General features: G+C 49.5%; 1 protein-coding gene across 1 annotated transcript; it reads right to left on the reverse strand.

Moving 5' to 3' along the window:
• Positions 1-1834: 1834 nt before the first annotated feature.
• Positions 1835-14782, reverse strand: HROB (homologous recombination factor with OB-fold). The gene is made up of 10 exons (XM_004374451.2): positions 14468-14782; positions 13557-13607; positions 9954-11147; positions 8391-8474; positions 7267-7407; positions 6389-6497; positions 6113-6198; positions 5732-5857; positions 4265-4385; positions 1835-1998 (listed from the first exon to the last, which is right to left on the reverse strand). The coding sequence occupies exons 1-10, from the start codon at positions 14780-14782 to the stop codon at positions 1907-1909; spliced, it is 2319 nt and encodes a 772-aa protein (XP_004374508.1). The 3' UTR covers positions 1835-1906.
• Between the last annotated feature and the right edge of the window lie 5953 nt (positions 14783-20735).

Genomic DNA, 20735 nt, shown 5'->3' on the forward strand with positions numbered 1-20735 from the left:
TGATCCTGGCCTAGGAGCACAAAAGCCTCCTAGAAAAGGGCCCCACTACAATCAGCAACCAGCTGAGCATGGAGTTCTTAAAGCACTTGCTCACTTCAGCCTTAAGACTGGAATCCATGGCATCAGCTTCTCTTTGGGAAAATGTAGAGATTAATGCCTTCCTCCAGAGCAGTGCCAAGCCTACAGGAGGCCCCCAGCTCTTAGTTGCTTAGTGAACTCTAAAGCTGAGAGGCAAGGGAGGCTGGCAATCAAACTGGGATCTTTAGACCACCCCCTCCCCACCACCCATGAGTTGGGAGTTTTTCCCTTCTGCCCTTCATTCCAGATAGGAAAACAAGGTTGGCAACTTGGTATAATTAGACCTACTACACCCTATCCATGTCCCTTGTCCAACTTGGGTTTGAAAGGTGGTACAGAGAAGTTACAGCAATAAAGAAGTTGCTTGGCATCAAAATAACCCAAAGAATAACATAAATATCCACAAGTCTACACTGATATAAATAAATGATTAAACAACTAAATGAGGGAGAATAGACGAATCTCCCAAGCAGAATTCCAGATTGTTTATGTAGATATTCTACCCTTAAGGAGGTGGAGCATTAACCCCCAACTCAAGTGTGGGCTGCTCATAGCGCTTCTTCCCAAAGAGTACAATATGGAAAGGGGAGCAGGTAACTTTCCAGTGGAGAAACCTGGCAAACACTACCTCAGCCAGGGATCAAGGTCAACATCAAAAGTGATGTTGACAGTATGTATATACTTTGAGATGATGGCATGAGAATGGCACTTTATGGTCTTTTCCCCCAAAACCCACACCCGACTCTAATTATTAAGAAACATCAGACAAACTCCAATAGAGGGTGTCCCTACAATATGCCTGCCCAGTCCTCAAAACTGTCAAAGTCATCTAAAACAAAGTCTCAAGAGACTGCCACAGCCAAGAAGAGCCTAAAGAGACATGACGACTAAATGTGTGTGCTATCCTGGCTGGGGTCCTGGGACAGAAAAAGGACATCAGGGAACTGAGGAAATATAAATGAAGTATGGACTTGAGTTAATAATTATGTATCAACACCAGTCCGTTAATTGTGGCAAAGGTACCATACAAGTGTAAGATGTTAATAACAGGGAAAGTTGGGTATGGGGTATGTGGGAACTCTGTACTATCTTCTCGATTTTCTGCAAATCTAAAACTGTCTAAAATAAAAAGTTTATTAAAAAACAAAGAAAAGAAAAAAAGAGTTGCTTGGCTCTGCCCTGGTCTGGGCATCTGCCGGAGCCCCGATCTGGCCAAGTACCGCCGGCAGGGCAGACAGGACAACCAGCAGCAGCCGGGGCAGAAAGGAAGGGGAGGCAGTTGAGGAAGGGCTGCTTTATTTCAGAACACGGTACAACAGCCCACACCCCTGGCCCTGCACCTTTATGTAGGCAGCTACAGGCCTCAAGAGACAAAGCAGAGGCAAGTCTGAGTGTGTCCTTCCCAGGTCAGAGGGGCAGGTCGCCACTTCTGTGGTGTGGCTCCTCTCAGCTCCTCAGCTGTCCAGGGACTAGGGAGTAAAGGGATGAGGACGTGAGATCCAATCCCCTCTAAAGTCAAGATGAGGTGGGGAGAGTGACACTGGAGGTGACACATCTTCCCTGTTGGCAGAAGAAGGACTGATGCACCAGAGGGCTGGAAGGCTGGAGAGCCAACCTTAGGCCTGGTTCTGGAATGCCAACAGAAGACCCGAAGTGACGGCAGTGCAGAATCCCAGGGATGAAGACGTGCTCAGGGAAAGCATCCAGGGTGTAGCATCCACAGGGGCCCCATGCTTTATGTACTCTCCAATTCTGCTGGTTGTCTTCTCTCCCTTGGGCATGGTCAGACACATCCAGAGCCTTGCCTGGGTGCCGAGAGGCTGCCTGCTCACGGCGGGTGCCCTGCCTTGGGGTAGTCCCAACTACTGGTCCCAGAGAAGAAGTCCTCAGGGAGCTCACTCAGGAGCCCATCCAGGTCATCTGCAGAGCAGGGGTGGGTGGTGGTTAGTGCCAACAATAGGGCTTCACATGATTTGGGTCCAAAGCTCCTGCTTCCCCAGGAGGCCTGGCCTGTCTGTATAGCTGGCGAGGTGGCTCCCCCTGGGCAGTGGGGCCTGTGCCAATGGGCCTGAGGCTGGTCTGCCTTCCATCTTCCCTCTGGTTCCCACATACCCACACACAACAAAAGGCATAATCCCCAGGCCATTCTGCTCAGAAAGAGCACCCCTCTGGGACTCAATGGTTCCTCTATTTCCACCCACAGGTACAGTGCCCGAGCAGGAATGCTTCAATGTCCCCTAACGCAGCCCTCTCATTTGACAGAGGGAGAAACAAGGCTGGGAAAAGCTATTAGATGTGTTCAGAATTACGAAGTTCATTCATCTGGTCCTCATCTGAAGAGTGGGAGACATCACCCCCTCCCACAAAGTGCCAGTGTAGGCGTAAGGAATGAGAGTAACTGCTCCTGACTGCAGTTCTCAGCCAGGGCGCTTACGTCCGAGAATTTGGAAACAGAGCTGGTCTCAGTAATTCCTATTGATGTTATTATTGTTAACAGTAATAGCTAACACTTACTGGGTGGTTGCTCTGTGCCAGGCACAGGGCAAAGCACATTACGCTCATCATTTACTGTTAAGTCTCTTAACAATAGGGCACAGGGCATCTCATGGCAGCTTCTGTTATAACCCCCACTTTACCTGAAAGAACAGGACTTAAAAAGAGATAAAACCATTTGCCCAGGTAAGCACACTCAGGCTCCATCTGACTCCCAGAGCCACTGTTTCCAACTGTAAAACATCCATTTAATGGATGGCATCAGGAAACCACAGGAGGAAGTCACCACCAGCAGTTTGCTTGTTTGGCAGATCTGCCCCTACAATGGATGTGACAGCAGCCACGATATTCTATAGCTAACTCCACCAGAAGGTTACTCCATGACCACCAGCAACCTTCTGAAGATGATCTGGCTTGTCATCAAGCTTACTTATAATGAGAGTGCAAGATCCCAGACAACGCGAACTTCCAGCATAAAGGACAGATGCTTTTTCACAGGATATGAATAAATGGGCTTTGTGGTTAATCCATTAGTCTCCTGTGAATTTGGTTAGTGTGAGACACCCATCTACAATCCCATGAACTTTGAGGCCACACAGGGTTGAATTTCTGGAATTGAAAAGCTAAAGATCAGACCATGGACTATGTTAGCATCATCTGGGTGATGCTGCCTCCTGAGGAATCAGCTGGCCTATCCCCAAGAAGTCTGTATCCTGGTCTGGTCTCCTCCCTAAAGGGCCCCTGAACTTAATCAGGATAGGGAAATCTGCCTCTGTGGTCTGGTCATCAGCCCACAGAAGACTCCAAGTAGGGCATAAGGATAGTGCCTGGCCATCTGGTAGCTAATAGCATAGGGTCTGGAAATCGGGGAGGCCTGTAGATCACACTCATATTGCTTTATGTGGCCCCCGTCATATCATAGGGTTGTTATGAGTTGGAATCGACTCATCGGGGCAAGGAGTTTTATCACGTCATTAACTAGTTCGTGACCTGAAGCCTTGCCAAACAAGATACCACATCTGATTTCTGTCAGATCTAAAAACTCACAGAAAGAGGAATAAGATGACAGCCTGGAAAATGGAGGCTGAGCTATTCAAGAAGAAATAGAAGGACTACCCTGAGACCAGAAGAACTAGATGGTGCCCGGCTACCACCACTGGCTGATTTGACCAGGGTCAGAAGAGATGATCCTGGATAGAATGGGAGAAAAATGTAGAACAAAACTCAAATTCTTAAAAAAGGCCAAACTAACTGGACCACCTGAGGACTCCCTGAGACTATTGCCCTGAGACACTCTTCAAACCTTGAACCAGGCTATCCCGAGATCACCTTTTAGCAGAAAAGAAGAGTGACACACAAAATAAAAGATATTATTCATTAGATTGGTGTTCCACTAAAAAACCGTCTATATGAGTCCAAAAGGTCAACATTTAATCCAAAACAAAGATGAGAAGATAAGGGGGCAGGGAAACTAGATACTAAAAATGGAACAATCAAAACACAACTAAAGACAATGCTGACTCATTGTGAAAAATGTAACTAAAGTCATTCATCAATTTGTGTGGAAACTGTCAAGTGGGAACCTAACTTGCAGTGTAAACTTTCCCCCAAAACACAATATTATTAAAAAAAAAGAAGAAGAAGAAAATAGAAGGAAAATCTCTCTTGCTCCTGGATGACTTGACTGCCTTACCTGTTTCCAAGTGCTCTTCCTCGGGGGACGCCCCTGCCTCTGGATCCTGTGCTGTTCTGAGGTCTTCCTTGGACTTCGGATCCACATCACGCTGGAGGCTGCCATGGAAGCTTCCTAGATCCTGGGGCAGAGGATCTGGTTACAATGACTGTGCCCCTGGAATCCCTCTCAATGGAGCTGTCTCCACCCAGACCACCTCAGAGAAATAGGTGGGGGGCTCAGGAAAGAGACAAGTGAAGGAGCATGGCCAGGGCCAGTCAGTTGTCAGGCCCCTGCTGAGGGGAGGGAGCCGAAACGCTGAACACCCAAAACAGCAGGTAATTCAAAACCAACATTTTTGGCTGATTTTCTTTCTTAATTCTGTTGGTATCTGGTGGTTTGAGGACTAGAGCAGAAAGAAGAGGCCATTCAGAAATGTGTTGAGTTAGCCTGGGATTAAAAATTATCTGCCAATAATCCCCAAAATAGGTAATATTATGGGCCAGTAATCAAAATCACTACATTATTAACCATGGTTAGTTAGCTCTAAAGGATGGGAGTGGGGAAGGCTGAGTACCACTTTTTACTTCATTCTGCACCATTTCAGTTTTGTTCAATGAGTACGGATGACTTGGAATTTAGAAAAATAGAAATTATTTTTTAGAAATTGGGAGATCATATACTTTTGAAAGAATATGGAGGAAGAGGGGGAAAGATGAGAGAAATGCAGAAAGAGCTAAAGGGCACAGAGGTTACCAAGAATAACCTACTGGTTTTATAGATGAAGCAATAGCAGGGGAGGGGACCAGCCTTGCCCAAGGTCACGCTGCACATTACCAGCGGAGCTGGGATAAGACCCTGGACCTCAGCCCCAGGCCAGGCCATGACAACAGCCCAGGACCCCAGAAAGGGCAGGGTGGCCACAGAAGTGATGGCCATGTGCTGAATCAAGCCCATGCTCTGCACTCTCACCCTAGCTGGAAGCCCATTCACCTCGAACAGATCCCAAATGCTTACCTCAGTTCCTAAAGGGGGTGTCCCCACCAGAGCTCTGTGTGGGGTCCCTGTCACCTAGCACAGGCAGAGGCCAGGAGAGAAGATGCAGAGCAAGTGCTGGTTCACCTGACAAGCCATGTGGAGCTCACTGGTCTCTCCCACTGGCCCCTGTAGCAGATCCAACCTTCAGTCATTTCCTGCCACCACCCCCTGGTGGACCTTCGACTTAATTAGTTTTCAAGTGACTCCTAGCCTCTCAGATGCTCAAGCCTGCCATCGGACATAGGGATCACCAAGAAGCCAGCTACTCCTTTAGGGACTGTTACTGTGCTGTCTGGTGGGCGGATGGACCAGGGACAGGAAAAAATGGCCCTGTGCCCAAAGCTGTTTCTTCACCTCCAGGTAACTGCCTCCCTCACACCTCTGTTCCCCGGGGTAGGGGAGGGAAAGAAGGGGGCTCCATCAGTCCCCATCTCATCCTGCCCCTCTTACCTTGGGGAAGGGCTGAGATGGCTTCAGGAAGTTCCCAACCCCAGAATCTGGGCTATAAATACGGACCAGGTTGTTGGGCGTCACGTTGAGGTAGTGATTCCGGAGCGAAGGAGAAAACACTCCAATCTGGAGCAGAGGAAGGGGAGGGTCAGTGCCCTGGTGGAGCACTAGGCCACCTGGTCCCCACCTGCCTCTCCTTTGGTGTCCTGTGCACAGGAGCCACAAGCCTTCACTCAGCTCCAGCCAGCCAGGGCCTAGCAGCAGCCCAGCCACTCACTGCCTGGTCTTGGGAGGGAAGGCAGCCGACAGATGTGGAGACAGACACCTCAGGGGCTCTCCCTGGGTGGGGGCGGCGCAGGTCCCCACTGGGAGCTGCCCTACCTGCTTCAGCAGCAGCACTGAGCCCGGCTTCAGCTCATTCTGGCGCATCTCCAGCAGCACCCTGTGCACTGTCCCCTGCATCTCCCCTGCAAACACCATACAGGCCCGTCAGCCTTAGAGTCCAGGCAGCACAGGGGCTGGTCTGGGGCCTGACTGGGAAAGTAGGCTGCTCACTGCCTCCATTTTCCCAGCTGCAAATGGAGAGGGTGACTCCTCCTCACCTCCTGATCTCAACAGAGGGCACTCATCAGACACTCCCAGGACCTAACTCCTCACCCGTGGGGTCCTTGAAAACCACGCTGGCGTCCACTGTGCTCCGGGTCAGGGACTTGATCATCACCGCCATGTTGGGGACCTTGTTCCTGGGCAGCTGCTTCAGAGCAGCCTGTTTACGAGGAAAGGCATCTGCTGAGCCAGCCATGGACGACTTGTAATTTCCCAGGTTTCCAAGTGGACCAGACAAATGAGCGGATGAGGGGTAGGAGGGCACAGGTGTGGGGATGATCTTCCTCTGTGGAGGACAAAGGGCAGCCCTACCCAGGGGCAGTTTACAGGGATCATCCCACCCCCTCTAGCAGACCTGAAGAGGCTGGCAGGCCCTTTGCCTCTCTCCCTTCTCCTTCCTTGTGTATATGTATTTATACCAGGGCTTCAAACTGATTCATTCCAGTTCGAACCCCTGCTGAGAATTTGCATGTATAGAATCTTATGTATAGAACTTCCCCTGGGATCTTGTTAAATGTAGATTCTGATTCAGTATACCTGAGGGTGGAAATGCAAATTCTCAGCAGGGGTTCGAACCGGAATGAACCGGTTTGAAGCTGATTTATACAGCACCCCACTGCCGCCGGCAGGGCTGTGTTAGCACATGTCCTGACAGGTGTCTGCATCCACCCCTTGACCACTGGGAGCTGAAAGGGCAGCAGGGTTCTTACCCCACCCACTCAGGGGCCCAGAGGTGCAGAGATGTGCCCATGCTCACCCTCTCCTGCCTGTCCCCAATGCTGTGGATGGTAATGAAAGGTAGGGGAGTAAGGATACAACCAAAGAGACAGGCCTGGGGTAACAGGGAGGAAAGAGATAGCTCCTTTCTGGAGGTGGGCCAGACAGTTGGAGAAAGGTCTTGGTTCGGGTCTCGGTGCCCAGGACCTTACCTTTCGCAACACCATGACGATGCTGTAGGTACAGAGGAAGCAGGTGGGGTCTCTCTCATCCAGGCCCAGAGAAGATTTCATGGTCAGCCAAGGGCCTCGCCCAAAATCCTCCTCTACTGATGCCTGGGAACTAGCAACAATCTGGCACCACAGAGCAGAGGGGGAGCCTGTGTTAAGGGATCCACCCTGCTACAGCCCCTTGACTGAGACAGGACGGTGGGGTGAGGGAGGACAGGAGAGTGCCCTGAGAAAAGCTCTGTGGGGCATGGCAGCCATAGTCCCTCCTCTCAGTTGTCTCCAAGCCCAGAAAGTGGTATGTGAAATCTTGTTGCATGCCACTTCTGTTACTAAGCAGCTATTGGAAAGGTTGCTCTTAAAAAAAAAAAAAGAAAGAAAGAAAAAAACCAGGTCCTGACTTTAATTACACTGAAGCCTAAGGCTATCCAGGCTTGTGTCTTATAAAAGACTCAAAAAGTCTTAGCGGCAGGCAGCCCCCACATACGCTGACAAGTTTACAGAGTGTCTTAGCCACTTTAAAACCAGTCACATACGTATTTGGGATGTCTCTAGCTTTAATCATTAACCTTCTTACATTACTAAATGCTTTGAATCCAGGTGGATATCTACTGCTTTGGCAGATCTGCAGAGCTACAGCAAACAGAAAAATCAAAACTGAGAGTGAGGACAGAGCAGGTCAGCCAGAATCCCAAGGAGGAGGGAGGCTGGGTCCCACCCACCAAAATAAAACAGTGTAGGCAAAATGAAGGCAGATCCTTCCCTGCTCCGCTCCCAGAAACCTGAGCAGGGTTCCTGAGATACAATCTCGTAATATTTAAGACACTTTCCTCCCCCATGGGAAGATGGAACTAGCTGGGCCTTTACTTCGTGGGTAGCAAAAGAAGGCTGGACCCATGGCGTTGGTGACTGCCTGGCTGGCAACAGAACAGGCCTCACTTTATGCCAGTAAAACTGCCACCTCCCCCAACCGCCTTCTCCAAATGCCCTCTGGTATGTGACGGCAGAGAACAGGCATTAACTCTGCTTCTCAACTCCTGAAACATGCATGGCTGCCCCTCACTCTCAAATGATCCCCAGGAAGTTAACACTCATATGGAATAAGTTACCTCCGTCCGGAATTTAGCCAGAGCACCATGAGTTGGAGTCTGGGGCGTGGAAACCATAATCTCCTCCAGATTTTTCCCACTATGCTAAGAGGGGAGCAAGGAGAAGGTGAGAGCAAACTCAGCAGCTGTTATTTACAAGTATAGCTTCTAGTCCGGGTTATATAATGAGTTCAGGAAACTATCAGGGACAATTAACACATATTACATCTCTTCTAACAAAGTCTCAGAAGCCTCGTCAGCAGCTCAAAAAAGATGCTTTGGGGATCGTTTTGGAAATGTGAGGAAGCTGGAGCTGGCCCGGAAGCAAAATCCAGGGCTGCCTGAAGGGGGCGATGACCCAAACAGGGCTTATGTTGAGCCAAAGGGAGGCTTTCCCCAAGTCCCTTCTGGAGGCCTAGCTCTTCCCTACAGGGAGATCAGCCCAAGAGGAACATAGATGGTCTCCTTGGATTCTCTTTAAAACGCTAGAGAAGAGCAAACAACAGGCAGAAATGGTTTCAAACACCCTTAAAATGAGGAGGAAAGGGGTGCACCTATCACAATCAGACAAGAATCTCAGAGCCCAATTATCTGGCATTCTATCCCAAGACTAAGGAGCCCTGGTGGTGCAGTGGTTAAGAACTCAGCTGCTAACCAAAAGGTCAGCAGTTTGAACCCAGCAGCCACTCCAAGGGAGAAAGATGTGGCAGTCTGCTTCCATAAAGGTGTACAGTCTTGGAAGCCCTATGGGGCAGTTCTACTCTGTCCTACAGGGTCACTATAAGTTGGAATTGACTTGATAGCAACAGGTTTGGTTTGGTATCCCAAGACTGTCCTTCCCCCACTGCTTAAATCCAAACTCTCAGCAGGGCCCTGTCTCCTTCTCAGCCCCAGCTTCCCCATCTTGACCCCTATACATCAGCCCCACAAGCTGTCCTGTGAATCTCAAAGAGCGCCCCGCTCTGATTCCTGTGTCTTTGTGCATGTTCTTCCCTGTCTTCCCACTGCTGGAATGTCCCCCAGAGCACAGTGCCCCCTCCACACCTGTTAACCTCCTACTCACCCACCTAAATCCCCCTCGGCAAGCCCAAGGCAGGGCCAGTGCCTCCCAGCATGAAGGTAATGTCCTCCACTCACACTCTGCATTCTGGGTATCATCCTTGTTTGTGCCCGCATCTTGCACTACACTGTAAGCTCCTAAAGACCGGCCTATTTCTGTTTTAACCTCTGTATTCTTAGTTCCAAGCAAACTACCTAGTTCATACAAGCCCTTAGCAAATGTGAGTGAAGCCTCCTGCCTCTGTGCCTAGCACACAGTTGGTGCTCAATAAACATATGAAAGTTGTAAATTCTCAGAATCCTAAGCACCTCTCTCACGTGTGGTTTTACAAGCATCTCATTCTTCCTTCCTACCTCTTTTGACTTCTTCTACAGCTTGGAAAACCCTCCCTCTCTGCTCCCTTCTCTCACTCCAGGAGTGAAGACACACTAGGATTGGACAGTGCTGGCACTCTGCATACTCCCTGGCCCACCAACGCCCTGGAGAGCTCTGGCCACTGCCAGAGAGATGATGACATCACTCACCTGGTGTGGCAGCAGCCCTGCTGGCCCAGGGAAGCGGCGGGCTTTGGCTTGGGTGGTGGTGTGCATGGGCAGCTGGGGTGTCCGGTTGGCAGCAGTGACCAGCTGCACCAGGTGGTTGGTGACTATCGGCGTCTGCAGAGCTGCTTGGGGAACCAGGGAGGAATGTGGGCTCTTTGGGGTGCCGGCAGGAGACTCGACAGAAGCCGCTGGAGATTGGGGCCCTGAGAGCCCCCGTGGACAGAATCCATAGCGAGCCCTTGAGGGAGTAGAACAGCCTGAGTTGGGAGTTTTTGGTCCAAAAAATCGAGGTTTGCCACTTAAACAGGCACCTGGAGACTGGAGTGGCTGACGAAACAAATGGTTTTGAGGGCTGCACTGAACAGAACTTCCAGCAGTTTGGAGAGGCTGGTGTGCTTGAAGAGGGGAGCCTTTGGCACAGACTCTCCAGTGGCTTTGTTGAGTGGGAACTGTTGATGCAGTTGGGATAGAAAGGTTACCCGAGGTACCAGGTCTCAGGTGGCACTGTGGAGGCCTGCCGTGGACAACAGGATCCAGAAGCTGGCACTGGACTGAAATGGGGCCATCATGCCTGTTGTGGGTGGCTAGAGTAGACCCTTTTGGGCAACATCCACTCAGCTCAGCTACCCGGGCCTTTTTGGCCAATACTGGGTCCTCTCCCTGACAGGTGAGCAGGACTCCTGTGGCCTCACTGCTAACTCCAAGTTTCCGCTCCATGCCAGACCCCTCCAGCTCCATGCTTGCCAGGACTGCATCAAATTCATCTTGCTCAGACCCCTCAAGGCCACCAAGCACCTGCTGTTGAGTCTCCAAGGTGGGCAGGGGCCGGGGGGCTGAGGACTGGGGTCTTGCTAGCTCTCTGGATACTTCTGTCAGTGTCATGCTTCTCTGATTGCCAGTGCAGCTGCTGGGAGTTGAGACAGGTCTTAGGCGGGCTGTCCCTGTGGAAGGGGGGCCCCTGATGGCCCTGGACACGCTGGAGGTAGGGAGGCGGAGTCCCAGGGCTGGCAGACCAGAAGTCTCAGAAGGAGCAGGGTGGTGTGACGGCAGCCACCCAGAGGACTGTGCCTGCACCGTGGCCTGTGGCCTGGAAGAGACAGGTCTCAGGCACCCAGCATTCACAAGCAGTGAGCCAGCAAGCTGGTTCTCTGCATCCTCCACAGCAGATAAGAAATCCTACAGGGGAGCAGAGACAGTGGGTCTTGGCATCTGGAGATCAAGAAACACTGTTTTTGCTGTTTCAGGCAGGCGGTGTGTATGTGTGCATGCAGACACACAAGCCAGAAAGGCAACAGTGTTTCTTGTCACCTTTGACCTTGCCCATGAGCCTACTGCCCGGCTTCTATCAGAAACATTCTAAGACGAAGTCTTCAGGTAGCTTCTCTTTCTTCAGTCTCTGGGGCAGTTATGGAAGCAGGAGAAGCAAACACATGAGGGCACCACCGAGTCAAACCAATCCAAGGTCACACACCCATCTCAAGGAGACTACCTTGCTGGGGTCCAGCCTGTGCAACAGGGATCTAACCAGCTGGTCATGATGCCTGTCCTCAGCCCACTCCCCACTGCCAATACACACACACGCACACACACACGCGCGCGCACGCGCACATACTGCCTTCAGTAAGCCAGAGAGCTTGGATCCAGCAAAATAGGCGGAAGTTAAATATAGATTTTCAGGCAAGTTAAATTAAATGTGGATTCCAGTTGGGAAGCAAGGTGAGATTGACACCTTCAAGAGCAACAGACCTGTTCTGAGGGTGTTTTTGAGTCAGAACCGCTGATTTAACTGACAGGAGGGTCCCCTCCACCCCCACTCCCTGCCACTGCATTCATTTGTCTGGGCTAGAAAAAGGTTTTTTCCTGCTTTGTGTATTATCAAGAGAGTCACAAACTCCAGCAGGATCACCTTGGGATTGAGCAATAACAATAATGATGATTAGAATTACAGCAGCAATAAAATCCTGATGATACTGGGGGTTGATGGAGCCCCTTCCTCCCAAAGAGCTCACTCTCAGACATGATGTCATTCTGCCTGGGTAAGGGGGAAAGGGTCTAGTCTGCCATTTTCATGAACTGGAAACTTGACCTGTCAGAACCCTTCACCCTAATTCCATTATTGGCCTAGCAGTTCTGCCATCATCTGGTAAGACCCAGAGGGTCACTGAAACAGTCACTTTTTCAGTCTGTAATCACAAATCTCCAAAGTTGAAAGACAAAGAAAAGCACACATCTCCTGTTGTAAAAACACAAATCAAGTCCCCAAGTAATAACAAAAACAGCTAATGGTTGAAACCCCATTGGGTGCCAGGTTCCATGTAAGCACTTCACCAGAATTCTCTCTATCAATTCTCACAGTGGCCCTATGAACAGGTACTACTATTATTCCCGTTTTATGGCTGCAGGAACTGAGACTCGGAGAGGTTTAGTTAACTCCACAGAACCAGGACTAGTGCCCTTGTTCCTCTGCCTTAGGTCCTCAGTGAATGAGACAAGCCAGAGACTGGTTTTTAAGAGGTCTGAAGAAGGTCCCTTGTTCCCTTCAAACCTCAGCTTCCAAATGCCTCCAAGGAAGGGGAGGGTGGGGCCTGGGCTGTCAGGAGGGCCCCTGCTGCAGCATCCACCACCATACCTGGCACACAAATTCAACATTGAAATGAGTTCTAGTTTTCAGGCAAAGTACTGAGAGATAAAAAGTAGGTTTTGAACTGTTTGTCCCTGGTAAAACAGAACAATTCTATTGTAGTAAATGTGTCTTAGTGGTTTGCATTATATTAGCCTAGGTTCAGCAGGCTGAGTCTTCATCCTGGCTCTTCGTGCCGTATTCTAAACAGGTTAATTTACCTCTTTGGGTTTTACTCACTTAAATCCTGCTTCTTTCTAAAAAGGATTTGAAGCAGCAATTTCAGCCCTCATGGATGAAACTATATCCGTTGGATCTGAACAGGAAGGGAGCTGTGGAGATCACTGGTTCAGTGGTCTCTGGCTGCACATTAGAAATACCCCTGCCTGGGTCCATCCCCAGAGATTCTGATTTAATTGGTGTGTGGGGCCTAGACACGGGTGATTCTAATGTGCTGGCTCGAGATCCAGTCTTAACATATCATCTATTGAGGAGAGGGAAGGAAGGGAGGAAGGAAGGGAATGGCATTTGAGGTAGAGGACCTCCCCTCATATTGCTGAAGAGAAAATGGAAGGCCATAGAATTAAGTAATTTGCCCTGACTCACATAGCCAGTTGGTGACCCCAGGCCCTTTGCTGTATTCCACACTCCCCTAGCTCGCCATAAACATTTTTCCCACCTCAAGTTTGTCATCATGAAGGTGAATTAAATCATCTACATGACACAGCTTCCAAGCAGGGGTCCTTAGAATTTAAAGGTATGACAATTAGGCAACTTATCTCTCTGGGGTTTTGTTTGTTTGTTTCTGAGACAGTTAAGTGGATTGTTTGCATTTCTCAGCCTCTCATGAACAAAAATGATATATATGTCAACTAAAATATATTTGGCTGCTCCCAAATGTTCCAGGCCTGGGTGTTTACATCTTAAGACCTCCTCTGCCACCTCTGATCACCAACACTTCTTACCTCATCTTCAAACTCCTCTTCCACAGCAAACAGCTTCTGCAACCTGCATGCCTGAAAGGTAAACAAAGCAATTGAGGTTGGAGAAGAAATGCCATTTGCAAGTACACTTTGTCTTCTCTACGCTTCTTCCCAATTCTAGCAAGAAGGCCATCAGGTGTACTGTTTTCTGCTAGTGCTGGGGGAGAAATAAGGGATGAGGAGAGAGAAGATAGGATTTATTTAAAGATTTAGACGATTTAGGATCCTCTCTTGTAAAATAATCCACTCAGATCCACCTGCATTAATCCTGGAAGGGGGTAGGGAGCAAAGGGAAGACTGCTAAGGAGAGCATGGGTCTGTTCTTTAGACTCAGCACTGTGTACATGGGCTTAAGGATTTTGCAAAATCCCTGAGGAACCCTCATCAAACCTAAGAGAAATCACCATAAATCCAAACATGCCCAGCACAGTGGACTTGTTTCTGAAAGCCAAGCCAGTGGTTTCCTTCTACCTAATCTATGCTCAAAAACCAACTCTACGGTCCCAGGAGGATGGGGTGCCCCAATCCATGGTTCCTTCTTTCTAGGCGGCAGGGTTGCTATGGCCAACTCCAGATGAGAGATGAACCCAGAGCCATGGGCTGTGCCTAACCCCATGTGCCAGAGCAACAAGAGCTACAGTAGAGATACCCGCCTCTAACTGTCTAAGGGTCACGGTGGAGGGGGGTTAACTGAGTGCGGGCAGGCTCAGGCGGCAGTGATGTTTGAGTGGGCAGGGAAGGATGAACAGGAGTTCTCCAACAAAAGAAGCCAACTGGAGGGAAACTGAGGCCCAGAGAAAGGGGAAGTGCCTTCCTAGAATCTCCTGGCGCGTCCACGCCAAGCCCCGACCAGCGCCCAGATCTCCCGACCCCAGTCGAACTCTTGCCCACACCCCGGCCCCGGCTTCGCAGCTCGCCCGGCCGCAGGTGAGGGCCTGGAACCCCGAGGGCGGGTCCGGGGGCTCCCGGACTAGAAGCCGGGGATACTCCGCCGTGGGTGCGGCATTACCATGGCGACGGCGGGGGGGCTGCGGCCCGTGGGTTGGCCTGGCGGGCCCCGACTGGGGGGCAGGCCGGGACCTCGGACTTGGCCCGGGCGGGAGGGTCGGAGTTCGGGCGACGGTGCCCCCTAGGAGGAGCCGGAGGGCGGCGTCGCTGCGACCTGGACGGGGGTCGAGGAACAGTCTCCGGGAACCTGGGGGCCGCATTCGAAGCCGCCGCCACTCCAAGTGTCTCCGCCCTCTTAAAGGGCCGACCTATTTCTAACCTGCCGACACAAAGTCCTTCACCCTCCAGCCTTCCGCCCTGGCCTTAAAGGGGAAATGAATGGGCTCTCGGTCGCCCCCCTGTGGCCCTTCGGGCCCGCTCGACTAGTTCAACACGCGTTCAGGTGAGAGCAAGGTTGGGGAATCTTGGGTCCATTCTATCCATCCCTGCCCACCCTCCAAGAAGCCTGGTGATGTAGTGGTTAAGTGCTCAGCTGCTAACCAAAAGGTCGATGGTTTGAACCCACCAGCCGCCCTGCGGGAGAAAGATTTCAGCCTTGGAAACCCTACGGGACAGTTGTACTCTGTCGTATACAGTCACTAAGAGTCGGAATCCACTCAATTTCAAAGAGTTTTTTTTTTTTTTTGGCCTACCCTCCTCTCTTCTGTTAAGCTGGGGGACTAGGTATAGTACTGTAGCGAGACTCTCATTTACAGCAAAACCTACCCAGTCGGTTTATCTGACTGTTAGTCTATCCATCTACCATGTATCTATTCATCTATTCGGCTGATAACAACAACCCTTGCAACACGTGTTTATTAAACAAAGATGTTCTTGTCTGACTCTTTTAATCCTTCATGTCTCAGCTCAGATGTCAGACCTTCCCTGCACCTTACTCTCAAGTAACACCGCCCACATCACAACATATATCCTAAACAGCACTTGTCATAATTTGTAATTATCATGGTTTGCATCTTTATTGTGTGTTATCTCACTAGAATATAAACTCCATGAGGGTAGGGACCTTATCTAGCTTGTTCAGCTTTGTATCCCCAGTACCTAGCACAGTGCTCAATAAGAGCTATTGAATGAATGAGTGACTATGTATCTGGCACAGTGGATGTTGGGATATTGGGGATAAAGAAATGAGGAAGACTCTTGTGCCCTCAGGGAATTCACATGCAAGTCAAAGAGACACAGATCAAAAGACAGAGTCCAGGAAAGTCATGCATAGAGATGGGCAGGGACCCACTGAGCTAGGAGGGTCAGCTTTCTTCACTAAAGCCTGCCGTGGTTAATGACCCTAAGTCCTACCTCAGTTTCCCTTCTTGCTTTGCTGCTAGAGAGCTAGTTGCAGTGACAGCAAGAGCTGTGTAGTTTTGAAGACTCAAAAGGCAGGAGAACGGTAGCTGACTCGGGTGCTTAGCCATGTGATCTGAGCTGGCCCTGGGTCTTCCCGAGGGTGGCCTGGCTTGGCCTCACCTCAGGGTAGCCCGTAGCCTCCATTAGTGCTGCACATGGGCCAGTTTACCCGTCGTATGTCAGAATGGAGGCCAGAATGCAATGGGAGACGGAACCTCAAAGCACCAACTCCCATCCAAGTTAGGGATTCCCTCAGGGCCTCCACGGCTTCTGAGCTGGGGGACAAAGCCCTGACCTTCCCTTTATAGGCTTCTTCTCCTCTGTGTCACAGGAATTCCAGGCACAGTTCATCCTGCCCAGCTGCAGATAGTCCTGGAGACCCAGTCATAGGGCTACCCACAGATCTGGGCCCTGTTGGCTCCAGCTAAAAGGAGATCACAGCCTAAAAGGCCAAGAGGAATAATAATAATTCCTATCCACACTGTAGTTCACAACGTCCAGTTTTAACTATTAACTCATTTTGTCCCCATAAAGATCCCATGAAGGGTGAGGGACAGGTATTACTTTACAGATCAGGAAACTGAGGCCCAGAGGGGGAAGGGACTTGCTCAGGGACACACAGTCCCTTAGTGGGGGATCTTCTGGTTGAAATCCCGTGCTTTCTCCTCCATCACACAGTTAAACGGACTTGGCATCTGCTTCTACCACCTGCTGCCCACCTCCTGTTAGAACCAGTAGCAGATGTGGAGCTGGAACATTTTAGAGAGAGACTGGTAGTACACAGGCAGGAGTTTAGAGCTGGGAAGGGCACAATGCTTCCTAGCCCTATCATCTCAAGGCAAAGGAAAGGACTGGGTCTTCATAGTGATGGGGCCTGGGTCATCATCTTCCTCCTCTCAGAAGAAGGGTTAGGAGGCTTAACTCTTTAATAACCAAGTTTGAGGATTGTAGAGACTCAGACTAAAAAGGAAGGGGTGGGTTCAAGGAAAGGGAAAAATGGGCACTGGGGCTTGGGCAGCAGGGCCCACACCAGAGGATACCAGATGCCCACTGCGAAGTGGTGTACAAAGGGGAGTGAGTGTAGTGAGGGGGTCTCAATAGCAGTTTGATTTAACCCCATAATAATAATGGCCAATACTTCCTGAGCATTTCTGTGTGCCATATACAGTTCTAGGCACTTTATGTGTATTAACTCAATTATTGTTAACAACCCTTGACATAGGTGCTAGCATCAGTTCTGCTTTACAGAGAAGGGAAAGCTCAGTGCCTTGCCCAAGGTCACGTAGCTAGTAGGTGGTGGAGCTGACATTATGAACCAGGCAGTCTGACTCCAGCATCCACAGGTTTAATCACTGTGCTGTTTTGCCTCATAGAATTCCAAGGAACTGAGTTTTTAACCTGGGGCTTTTGGGAATATAAGACCCCTGTAATCATGTGCAAAATATCATGTGCCTATGCACATGTACTTTGTTCTGAGAGAATTTCCATAGCTTTTGTCAGATTCTTATGGGTCAGAATCCTGTTGCCTTGCTCTAAGTCAGAGCCAGGCTACACTCTTTTGGTCCCCACCTACCACCTTATCCAGATGCTTTACAATCCTATTGCCTAGACTATTGCAGTAGCCTCTCCTTAGTCCAAATGTTTCTTCCTTCTGCCCATTCTTTCTAACATGCAAATGAGATCCCATTTTTCCACTGTAAAAATTCTTCAAACTCTCCCAGCCACCAGAGGATGACATAAGCCCCCAGGACCTGCAATGCCCTGGCATCTGCCTCCCTGCTCTATCTCATCTTTTGTAACACCAATCCCTCTTCATCTCTCCACCCCACTTGTTTTTCAAGCTCCATCTCACATGGTGCCTCCTCCAAGAAGCCTTCCTTAATTGCTCCAGTCAGACCCAGGATCCTTCCCCATGTTATTGTTGTTGGTTGCTGTCGAGTCGATTCTGACTTATAGCGACCCCATTATGCAGAGTAGAACTGCTCCATAGGCTTTTCAAGGCTGTGACCTTTCGGAAGCAGGTAGCCCGCCATTACTTCTGAGGCGCCCCTGGGTGGATTTGAACAGCCAACCTTTTGGTTAGTAGTTCAGTGCTTAACCATTTGCACCATCCAGGGACTCCTTCTTTACCAATGGTTTCCTGCATTTGGGCTTATCTCTATTATTCAATTATAGAGCGTGTCTATTGTATGTCCTGTTTTATCTGCAGATCCCCCTCACACCTCCCTGCTGGGCTCTGAACTCTTTCAAGGCAAAGACATGGCTTTTCACCTTTGTGTCTCAACATGTAGCACAGAGTCTGGCAAGTAGAAGATACCTGGCAAGAGTTTGTTAAATAACTTAATGCCATTTTTCAGGAGGGAGTGTGAATGAGTCTAGGCAACTCCATGCTCACTCCTGCAAATACCTATAGTTGCTGGGCAAGCAGCTTCACCTTCTCGGGTACAAAGGAGAGTACATCATCTGGAATGTGTGCATGTGCATTACAATGTTTGTGTCTGGAGATAGTGCACTGGCTTTCGAGTTAGACAAATCTTGGTTCATATTGACTCTGCTACTGTGTTACTTCAAGGAAGTTACTTTACCTCTCTGGACCTTAGTTGCCTCATCTATGAAAATGGAATAATATATCTCCCCCACAGGGTTGCTGTGAGATGAAGTAAATTAATGCATGGAAATGGCTAACTTTGTGCCTGGCACATTGGCAAGAGCTCAACAAATGTGGGTTCCCTTCCCCCTACTCGAGTTTGCAAACATGTGCTGGGATTTGTTATGAGAACCACATGGCTCGGGTTTGCATCTATTTCAGCATATTTGCAAATACATTTTGCCCTAATTTGTATTTTTATCATATGAGTAGTAGTATGTGAATCGGTGTGATGATGTGTGTGTTTATGTGTTTATTTTTACATTTGCCTTGGTATGGACGGTGGCATATTTGGATAGGAATTGTGTACACACACCAAGAGTCTTGTGGGGCTGTGTTGGTGGGTGGCTGTAGTATGCTGAGTGGGTGTGTGGAATGTGTATAGAATTAATGTGCGTTGTATGCTGCATGTGGGGTTTGGAGGAGTTGCGTGGATGGTGATGGTTAGGGGACTGGTCTGTGTGTGTGTGAAGGTTGTGGATTTTGAGTTAGCATGTAACCAATGAGTATGTTGACCAGCGCTGTCCATTAGAACTTTCTATGTTGATGAAAATATTCTGTATCCATACTGTCCAATAGAGTAGCCACATGTGGCTATTAAGCACTTGAAATATGGCTAGTGCAACAAAGGAACTGAAGTTTTAATTTTAATTAGTTTTCATTTAATAACCAGAGGTACACTATAGACAGAAACTTCTAGGTTGTTCTCCATACACCAACCAGGTGGAGGGCCTTCCCCTTCCTCTTACCGTGGAAAGCCCATTCATCTTGTCCAGCCCCAGCATGTAAATAGGCTCGCTGCGCGCGCGCGCGCGTGTGTGTGTGTGTGTGTGTGTGTGTGTGTGCAATGTGAAACGCACGGGGGGGGGGGCTGCTTCACCCCCGCCGCCCCAAGTCTCCAGCCTAGCCATGAATCAGCCTGACAATGAGGTGAGTCATTCATGAAGTGCTAGCGGCCGGCCCAGCAGGCGGGAAGCAAACGTCAGCCTCCCAGCCCCCTTTCCCTCCTCTACCGCGGTGGGACCGCTCTACCCCACGCACTGCAGATGTTGTTGAAGAAACTGACACGGGTGAATCAAGGCGCCAAGAAGCTCATCTCAGCCTCTCGCTCTGGTATGCAATTCACTCATCTCCCCAGCCCCTCTCTCGGCTCCGTGGCATGTGAGTCATCTCACCATCTCCCTGAGGACCAGGACATCCAGCTCCTTTCTCCTCTACGCCCCCAGTCCAATACCCACCTCCTCAAGCCTATCTCAGCTGGCCCTCCTCCAGGGCTGGGGAGGGGACCCGGAAGGTTGGAACCCATGGTGGGATGCCAGGGTCTGGCTTTGGAAGCTAGGCTGACGCAGTTAGCGCTTTGGGGATGGGGCGGGGCTCAGGGCAGGTTGCAGCTGGCTGGATCCTGGGGAGCTGGCATCCAGCTTGCTTGGAGGAGCATGAAGACAAACATGCGGCCAGCAGGCAAGAAGTGGCTGAGGGGTTCTGTCTAAATCACCTGTGGCTGGTGCTGAGGAGGGAATGAAGATGGGGCAAGAGTATTCCTTTTGTTTCCAGGGAAGTCCCACAGAGTATCCCCCCAGTGTCTGACAATCTGCACAGTCTGGTAGCTTCTCTCCTCTGCCTGTCCCACCTTGGGCATCAGTCATTCTTGCACCGAACATTTCCTGAAGCTTCTGACTTGGACAACTTTGTCTTTTGGTAGTGTCTCTCACCGTGTCAGAAAGTAACTTCAAAAGCCTTAAAAATGTGCAGAGCCTTTGGCAAAGCAGCTCCACTTCTCAGAATTTATCCTGAGAAAATAATAATGGATGTGTGTAAAGATTTAGCTCTAAGAATGTGCATCACAGCATTATTTAAAACAGCGAAAAAACTGATAACAACCCAAATGTCCATCAAGACAGGATTGAAGAAAGAAACCATGGTAAAAATACAAACGACTACTATGCAACCACTAAAAATGATGTACAAGAAGATTTGATGCCATGGGAATATTTTCATAATATATTACATCAAAAATGAAATTGTAGGTATTCTACACAGTGGGATACAATTTTTGTAAGAAAAATGGGCATAAAAACTATTAGAAAAGTATTTACCTAATTGTTAATAATTGTTCACACTGGATTATGGATTTAGGAGTGGTTTTCTTTTCTTCTTTCTACTTT

This window comes from Trichechus manatus, unplaced genomic scaffold (genome assembly GCF_000243295.1).
Source record: "Trichechus manatus latirostris isolate Lorelei unplaced genomic scaffold, TriManLat1.0 scaffold00028, whole genome shotgun sequence".
NCBI lineage: Eukaryota > Metazoa > Chordata > Mammalia > Sirenia > Trichechidae > Trichechus > Trichechus manatus.

What these genes read in the sequence shown, in the direction of transcription:
- HROB (XM_004374451.2), bottom strand. Translation starts at nt 14,782, where the DNA reads ATGCGGCCCCCAGGTTCCCGGAGACTGTTCCTCGACCCCCGTCCAGGT. An exon ending in CATCTCAGCCCTTCCCCAAG is followed by an intron (nt 4,386 to 5,731) that starts GTAAGAGGGGCA and finishes CCTCTGCCCCAG; the next exon opens with GATCTAGGAAGCTTCCATGG. An exon ending in GGAAGAGCACTTGGAAACAG is followed by an intron (nt 1,999 to 4,264) that starts GTAAGGCAGTCA and finishes CCTGCTCTGCAG; the next exon opens with ATGACCTGGATGGGCTCCTG.